This window comes from Callorhinus ursinus, unplaced genomic scaffold, assembly GCF_003265705.2.
Source record: "Callorhinus ursinus isolate GAN/ISIS: 27379988/994484 unplaced genomic scaffold, GSC_fseal_2.0 scaffold25, whole genome shotgun sequence".
Lineage (NCBI taxonomy): Eukaryota > Metazoa > Chordata > Mammalia > Carnivora > Otariidae > Callorhinus > Callorhinus ursinus.
Genome location: NW_027397087.1, coordinates 36,413,192 through 36,422,047, shown reverse-complemented (window position 1 = coordinate 36,422,047; position 8,856 = coordinate 36,413,192). Strand labels below are relative to the sequence as shown.

Here is an 8,856-nt window from a genome sequence, read left to right as displayed (position 1 = left end):
CAGGTTCTGCGCCCAGTTTCCAGAATATTTCTGGGCTCCTTTTGTGCCCCACCTGTCTGCCAATGTCCTACCCCCGACAACGGGGCCAAGGGGTTGGTAGAGGTTTAGGAATGGAACGAGATCTGGCTTGCACCCTCCCTTTCCGGACCCGTCAAGAATCAAGCCCTACCTGGCAGGAGGGACCGGTCCTGAAGGCCGGGTAAGCTCGGGGAATCGGGCTTTTGACCGCATTCTCAAGGCCCAGGGCATTGTCCCATGGCACCACTCAGCTTGTCTTGCTTCCCGACTTGATTTTTGGCCATCGTGTCAGTCCCTCCCCAGGACCCAACTTGGAGAAATGGGCGAAAGCATCCTGGCTCCCGGGCTTTCCGACTGCCCGGGCTATCCTGTTTTAAAATCTGTGCTCCCTAAACTCATGTCACCTCTCTGGTGTGGGGAGAGGAAACCTACCCTGGAGCTCAGAGTCGGGAGGGTTTAGAGGAGGACGGGAACCGGTTGCTGCAGAGGGAGGGCTGAGGAGGAAGAACCTGGAGGGGACCCAAGGCCTGCGCTGGGAGGGGCAGGAGGTGCAGACCCAGGCACGGGCCACCCGGACTTGCTGCTCTGGAGGTAGGAGTGGTAGAATCTGCGCAGAGCTCCAGCAAGAACCTGGAGGCGGAACGGCCAAGGGCCGGGGCTCGTCCCGCGCGAGCAGCCAATGGGCGGGCTGGGGCGGGCCCTCCGGGCGGGGGGCGGGGGCGGGCCGACAGGCGCGGGGTCTGGCCGCGAGGTTCCCGGCGCTCTCTGGAGGCGCCGCGATGACCGCTCTGAGCCGGGGCGAGGCGGCCGAGGCGGGCAGGTAAGGGGCTGAGGCCCGCGGGCTGGGCTGGGGGACGGGCGGGGGGTCCGGGGGCTGCCGCGAGGGGCGCTGCCTGGCGGGGCGAGGCGGCCGCGGGGGGCCCCTGCGCCTAGGCACATTCTGGCCGTGGGGCAGGCACTTCCCGGCCACCGGCATTTGGGCTCCGCTCCAGAGCTGCGCAGCGCGGGCCCGGGCGCCTCCGGGGACTGCGAGGTGTTGGCGAGGCGATAGATGGCCCGGCTGTCGGCTCCCCGTACCTGGGGGATGAGAGAAGTCCGGGCGGCATCAGGATGGGCACCCTCCTTGGGACGCCTCTTACCGCGTCTCCGCCACCATAGCTGTTCTTTCAACCGTGTTCTCATTCATTCATTCATTCACTCATTCGTTTATTCACCAGCCAAACCGATTCCCTCGTCCTGACTGCCCCGCACCCCAAGTCTGGCGCTTCCCTGCTGGCTCTCGGAGGGGTCAGCCTCTCTCCTCATCCAGCCGGGACTGCAGTTGTAGTGGCCCGCGGCGGCCCAGGAGGCAGCGTGGAGCTGTCCCGGCACGACCCAGCCGCGCCCGTGCGCCAGGCCCGTCCCGATCGGGCGCGCTGGGGCCGGTCTCTCAGCCGGGAGACCTGATCCAAAGTCGCTTTGGGAGGAAGGAAAGTTCTTGCAGCTGGGCAAGGGGCAAGGAGGCAGGGCAGGCTGGAGTGGCGTTTCAGGTGACACCAAGAACTGTGGCCTCGCTCCTTGAGGTCTTGGGTGCTGCGGGCGGGATTATTTAGGGAAGACAGAGGCAGTGAATGAAGCTGTAGCAAGTTCCTGCCCTTGCTCAGGTCCCAAGCCCCACAGTCTGAGCTCTGGAGGGCAGCCTGGCTCCCCTGGCCAGCTAGCACTGGGGAAGGTAGGGGTGAATGTGTGAGTCCTGTGCCCACTCTACACAGGTGTATGGAACTGGCTGAATCCTTAGGGGCTCCCTCTGCCCTGTTTTCAGAGGCTGGTGGGTCTCTACCCAGCTGTCATTTGCTCTTACTTGCTTTGCTTGTCTCCCCCCTCCTTATGGCTGTTTAAGGGTGCCCCCATCCTTGCAGGGGTCAGGCTCCTAGGGAATAAGACAAGAGTGCTCTGACAATCTGTGATGTCTTCGCCCCATGTACATCTCTAGCTGGCTCCAAAGTCCAGCGCCTCTCAAAGATTTATGGGGTTGCAGGGAGAGGTGGCGTAGAGGGTGTCCCTCCCGTCCTGGAGTGAGAGGGCCAGGATACCCCCTCCACAGCCCTCTGATGTTGCTGGCCAGAGTCCAGCCCACGCTGACAGACACTCTCAGGTTTGAGGTTACAGTTTGACAGGGCCAGGTAAGCAGTGAGCATCCCTGAGGCAAATGGACAGGTCTAGAGGGCAAAGCTGGTGGAGGCTGCCACCCAGCTTCAGTGAGAGTTTCAGCTGGGACCAAGTCGAAGTTCTTCCCGACTTGCCTTAGGGAGAAATTTCAGAATTAGCCTAGAGGGGACAGCCCGGCCCGATCCATGCCTTGATGTTACAGGCTACTTTCAAATTTCTGAACTTAGGTGGGTCCTCAAAAGCCTTGATGCAGGCCAGAAAGACCTGTGTGCCAATTCATCCACCTAAGATGACCCCCTGAGGTTGAGGTCGGCAGTACTCGGATGGGTTTATGCCAGCCGGCCTCCCTGAAGCTCTTTCAAGTGCCTGCTTAGGTGGCTCCGCCCAGTCCTTAACCTGGTTAAGCTGTGGTTTTGGCCACCCCCTCCCCCCCGCACTGCCACATATCTTGTTTATCGGACCAGCATGAAGAGCCTTGCTCCGGGAATCAGAAGTGAGTCTTAAGCCACATGCTGTGAGACTTGGGAAAAGTCAGGTCCCCTCTCTGGGTCTACTTTGCTATCATCATAAGGTAAGGAGACTGGATTGTAGGCTCCCAAGGGCCTTCTCTATGATGTCATTCAGTGATTCTGCTAATTTGCCTCAATTTCCCCTCAATTTCTGGAGGTGCTTTATTTCTTCACATAATTTCTTCTTTGCTATGACTCCCTATAGAAAGTCCATGAAATCAAGGGGCGCCTGGCTGGCTCAGTTGGTGGAGCATGTGACTCTTGATCTCAGGGTCATGAGTTCAAGCCCCACGTTGGGCAGAGAACTTAATAAACACAAACACAGGCCCGTGAAATGGAAAACGGCGCAGCATTCCACTTGATACAGTGTCCAGTGTTTGAGTTTGGACACCAGAAAATAACTTGCTTTTCTCCTTTCCTGAAAAATGAAAATAGGCCCCTACATTTCTGCAGCTGCCTCTGGTGCCAAGTGTAAGTTTGGCCTGAAATCGGTCTGGGCCACCGTGCTGCCATTCACCTGGGCTGCAGGGCACCAATCTGTCACTGTCTGTTGTCACCAAACTTTGAAGCTTTGATGAATCCCCCAGGTGTTTACTCATGTAGGAAAGGAAGGAGGAGGGGAGAGCAGAGGCCCCTGGGAATGGAGCTTCCTGTGTGATAAGGAGTAACTGCCCCCCACCCCGAGGGGTACCTGCCTCCTATTGCACAGATTCCAAAAGGAAGGTTTTTTCCAAAGAATGTAAGCCTCTATAGAGTAAGCTGGTTCCTCCCCTCTCCCTGCCACAGCTACACATTTTTACTGGTTTAGAAATGCTTGGTCCTAATTTAGGACTGGAGTTTTAATAACCCGTGGAGGAGGTTGAACCACTCTTCAAGTCCTAGTCCTAACCGCATGTTTCCTCAGCTGATGTTTCATATCCACTAGAAAATCACATGGTGAGTTTTTTTAAACAGACGTGTTTCTGGGCTGGTACTATTTCTTTTCTTTTCTTTTTTTTTTTTTTAAAGATTTTATTTATTTATTTGAGAGAGAGAGAATGAGAGACAGAGAGCACGAGAGGGAAGAGGGTCAGAGGGAGAAGCAGACCCCCCCGCTGAGCAGGGAGCCCGATGTGGGACTCGATCCCGGGACTGCAGGATCATGACCTGAGCCGAAGGCAGTCGCTTAACCAGCTGAGCCACCCAGGTGCCCCTGGCTGGTACTATTTCTTTCTTTTTTTTTCCTTTTTAAGTAATCTCTACACCCAACGTGGGGCCCGAACTTACAACCCTGAGATCAAGAGTCGCATGCTCCACTGACTGAGCCTGTCAGGCGCCCCACACTATTTCTATTTTAATCTGAAATAAGAAGCACATAAAGGATTAGGTTTAAATCAGGGGCACCTGGGTGGTGCAGTCGGTGAAGCATCTGACTCTGGGTTTTGGCTCAGGTCATGAGCTCAGGGTCATGGGATGGAGCCCCACATCACACTCAGCGCAGAGTCTGCTTAAGTCTCTCTCTCTCCCTCTCCCTCTGCCCCACCCCATCCCCACTCTCTCGCACTCTCTCTCAAATAAATAAATACATCTTAAAAAAATAAAAATAATTAGTTTAAATCGAACACGAATTCCGTTTCCTCCTAACAGGCACATCAATGGTATATTAAGTAATTGTCAAAATTGTACTGGCATTTCATTCCATTGGCAACCCTCTTGTTTTCTGACTCAGGGTCAGAGCAGCATGGGTGGTATGCCTGAGCAAACAACTGTGACCAGTTACAAGGATGTTCGTTCTCTCTTCTGTAGAAAAAACTTTAAATGTTTCTAATATGTGTTAACATTAACTGGATTACTCAAAACTTGCCCATACTCACCCGGGCCACACAAAGTGTGGGAGGCCTGAAATTCAAATAATTTTTTAATTTTGAAGGACTATCCAGAAATGTTATTGTAAAACAACCCAGCGACAGGGGCGCCTGGGTGGCTCAGTTGGTGAAGTATCTTGCTTTCGGCTCAGGTCATGATTGCAGGATCCTGAGATGGAGCCCCATGTTGGGCTCCCTGCTCAGCGGGGAGTCTGCTTTTCCTCTCTCTCTCCTCTGCCGCTCCCCATGCCCACGCACGAGCTCTCTCTCTCTCTCAAATAAATCAAACTTTTTTTTAAAGATTTTATTTATTCATTTGACAGAGAGAGAGAACACAAGCAGGGACGGAGGGAGAGGGAGAAACAGGCATCCCTACTGAGCAAGGAGCCCAACGCGGGGCTCGATCCCAGGACCCCGGCATCACAACCTGGGCTGAATGCAGATACTTAACTGACTGAACCACCCAGGTGCCCAATAAAAAAATCTTTTTTTTTTTTTTTAAGTTAAGAACAAAATAAAACAACCCAGTGATATTACCTCAGAATTGATATTCATACTGGGCTTCCTTGACTACCAAACAAGTTGAAAAATGCTTGTGTTTTTCATTGTTAAATCCTTTTATTGCAGAAAAATGCAAACGTATATAAAAAGAGAGAATAGTATAGTAAGCAGGATGTGCCCATCACCCAGCTCCAATAATTACCAAGTTATGGTAATTATTGTTGTTTCATATATACCTCCCTCCTCTCTCACTCCTGGATTATTTTGAAGCAAATCTAAGATATTATTTTATCCACAACTATTTCCGTGTGTACCTATAAAAGATCAAACCTTTAAAAAATATAACTACAATACTGTTACCACACCTAAAAAATAACAGTAACTCCTTAAAATCATCAATGAGTTAGCATTTAAAGTTCCCCTATTGTCTCATATACATGTTTGTACCTTTTGTTTAGTTTAATAACGACCTGAATGAGGTTTATGCAATTGGTTAACATACTGAATCTCTGTATCTATGTCTCTATAATCTTTTGTAATCTTTAGGTTCCCCTTCCATTTCTTCTTCTTCTTTTTTCTTCCTTGCAATTTTTAACTAATCTCTAGACCCAGCATGGGGCTTGAACTCACAACTCTGAGATCAAGAGTCGCTTGCTCTACCGGCTGAGCCACCCAGGCGCCCTTAGCTTGACTCTTTCTATAAAGAAATGTCTTTTCTTCAGCTATTTGGTCATTGAGGTATAGCAGCAACAGTGGAGATCTAGTTTTTTCGAGGAAGGAACAGGATGACAAAGGTTTGTTCCTTGGTGAAGGATCACTAGTTAGAACGAGGACCATTTAGGTGTTGGAAAGAACTTTCTAACAGAACTTTCTGCATGACACACCTGATGGATGATATTCACATGTAGGTACACATTTTTAAATTCCTTGTGCCTGATTGCAACTTTACCTTTTCTTTTTTTCTACCCACTGGACTATTTCCTTATACCAAGTTCATTGATATGGGTAACACCTTTCTTTTCTTTCCCCCTTCCTTCCTTCCTTCCTTCCTTCCTTCCTTCCTTCCTTCCTTCCTTCCTTCCTTCCTTCCTTTCTTCTTTCTTCTTTCTCCTCTCTTTCTTTCTTCCTCCCTCCCTTCCTTCCTTCCTTCCTTCCTTTCTTTCTTTTTTTAAAGATTTTATTTATTTGTCAGAGAGAGAGAGCATATGCAGAAGCAGGGGGAGTGGCAGGCAGAGGCAGAGGGAGAAGCAGGCTCCCCGCTGAGTAAGGAGCCCGATGTGGGACTCAATCCCAGGACCTGGGGATCATGACCTGAGCCGAAGGCAGACACTTAACCAATTGAGCCACCCAGGAGTTCCAGTTTTGTGTTTTTTTTTTTCTTTTAAGTCATTCTCAGATATGTAGTCACTGTGATAGAATAATAGGAATAGGCTGAGCGAAAGACCTGGATTCAAATCCTTCCTCCGCTACTGAATTACTACTGGCTCTGAGCCTCCCTTTCTTCGTCCGTAAAACAGAGTCACAGCGGCCGCTTCAAAGGTTCTCAGGCCGTGTAAGGGCCTGAGACACAGTAGGTGCTCACCAAAAGTTAGTTTCCCTGCAGTGCTTCCAGCTTTGAGAATCTGAGACCAGGCCTATGATGATCCAGCCCCAGGTTTAAGAAATCTTGGTCTGTTTTCCTTTTGAAGGTGCAAAGTTTATTTTTCTGAAATAAACTTTATATTTTGAGGTAATTGTAGATTCACATGCAATTGTATGAAATAATACAAAGATCTCATGTACCTTTCACTCAGTTTCTCCCAGTGGTAACATCCTGCATAAGGAGAACACCATGGCACAATCAGAAAATTGACCATTGATATAACCCATTGACCTTATTCAGATTTCACCGGTTTTATATGCACTCGTGTGTGTGTGTGTGTGTGTGTTTAGTTTTGTGCAGTTTTATCACATGCGGAGATTTGGCAAAGTTCGTTTTTAAAATCAAGGTTTCTTTTTCTGTTGGATTCTAAGGGTTTTCATGTAAGAAGAATGAAGTTTTAGAAATCGGGCATTTCAGAGGTGTCTATTAGTTAATAGTCTTGTGCCTTTGAAACGTTTTTTTCTTGTTGTATCCTTTTTCTTCCTTTTTATTCTTTCCACCAAATGAAAATAGTGTATTGTGATCATAAAATTCAGGCAGAGTATACAGAAAAGTATAAAGAAGAAAATTTAAAAAAACACCTAAAATCCAACTCATGGGGAAAAATATTGTTGGAATTTTGGTGAGCATCTTTCCCACATATATTTTATTATGCATGCTGTTCTATATAATGCTTTTCCCAATGTTATGTAATGCTATCCTTTCATGTTCATATAGATTTAGTTTTAATAAATAACTTGATAAGTATCATTTTATTTATTTATTTTTAAGATTTTATTTTATTTGGGCGCCTGGGTGGCTCAGTCATTGAGCGTCTGCCTTCGGCTCAGGTCATGGTCCCAGGGTCCTGGGATCGAGCCCCACATCGGGCTCCCTGCTCGGCGGGGAGCCTGCTTCTCCCTCTCCCACTCCCCCTGCTTGTGTTCCCTCTCTCGCTGTGTCTCTCTCTGTCAAATAAATAAATAAAATCTTTAAAAAAAAAAGATTTTATTTATTTTTTTTAAGATTTTATTTGAGAGAGAGAGAATGAGAGATGGAGAGCACGAGAGGGAAGAGGGTCAGAGGGAGAAGCAGACTCCCTGCCGAGCAGGGAGCCCGATGCGGGACTCGATCCCGGGACTCCAGGATCATGACCTGAGCCGAAGGCAGTCACTTAACCAACTGAGCCACCCAGGCGCCCCTATTTTTTTTTTTAAGATTTTATTTATTTATTTGACAGAGAGAGAGAGACACCAAGAGCAGGAACACAAGCAAGGGGAGTGGGAGAGGGAGAAGCAGGCTTCCCGCCGAGCAGGGAGCCCAATGTGGGGCTCGATCCTAGGACCCTGGGATCATGACCTGAGCCCAAGGCAGACGCTTAATGACTGAGCCACCCAGGTGCCCCAATAAATATCATTTTGTTCCATAGCCTTTCCTCCATGAATAAACCACAATTTGTTCCTGGCTTATTCTTTTTTTCTTCTAACTACAGTTCAGTGAACATTCTTATACGTTTAAATTTGTGTCCAGTTATTTTCTAAGAATAAATTGCTAGAGTTGGAATTTATGGGCCTGACAGGTATCTACATATGAAGTGTATGTACCTTTTCTCACACTGCCTTATCACATAGTAGTGGGTGAGACTGCCCATTCATCAGCATGTTGATCAACAGTAGATATTATTAAGCTTTTAAGCCTTTGACATGTAATAAGTAAAAAAGATGATATCATTTATTCCTTTTACTTTAAATATTAAGAACAATCTTTCTTGTTTTTTGCTGATTTTGAAAGTATTACATGCCTGTTTTAATAAGTTTAAATAAAAGAGAAATTAAAGAGAGTAAAAATCAGGGGCACCTGGGTAGCTCAGTTGGTTAAGCATCTGCCTTCGGCTCAGGTCATGATCCCAGGGTCCTGGAATGGAGTCCCGCATCGGGCTCCCTGCTCGGCGGGGAGTCTGCTTCTCCCTCTTTCTCTGCCCCTCCCCCTGCTTGTGTGTGCTCTCTGTCAGATAAATTAATAAAATCTTTAAAAAAGAGAGTAAAAATCACCCTATAATTGTCACACAAGATATAATCACTGTTGTTTGATACATACCCTTAGGTATAGAAGGTTAAATTTTAGAAATGGATTAATTATATTTTCCTTACTAATCTGTACCTACTTTTCACTAAACAACACATTTTGGGCCTTTTTCTCTCTGAGCCCATGCAGC

General features: G+C 48.1%; 1 protein-coding gene across 4 annotated transcripts in view; it reads left to right on the top strand.

The window, feature by feature from the left end:
- The first annotated feature begins 740 nt into the window (after positions 1 to 740).
- The window catches only part of GRAMD2A (GRAM domain containing 2A), a 33,701-nt gene continuing 25,585 nt past the window's right edge, over positions 741 to 8,856 (top strand). For 2 of the 4 annotated variants that reach the window (XM_073877319.1, XM_073877320.1), the window contains exon 1: positions 747 to 838. In XM_073877319.1, the coding sequence (XP_073733420.1) occupies positions 798 to 838 (41 nt within the window). In that variant the 5' untranslated portion in view covers positions 747 to 797. Of the gene's footprint in view, positions 839 to 2,405; positions 2,738 to 8,856 lie in introns of those variants that run through there. The other 2 variants (XM_073877321.1, XM_073877322.1) reach the window with 2 other exon arrangements.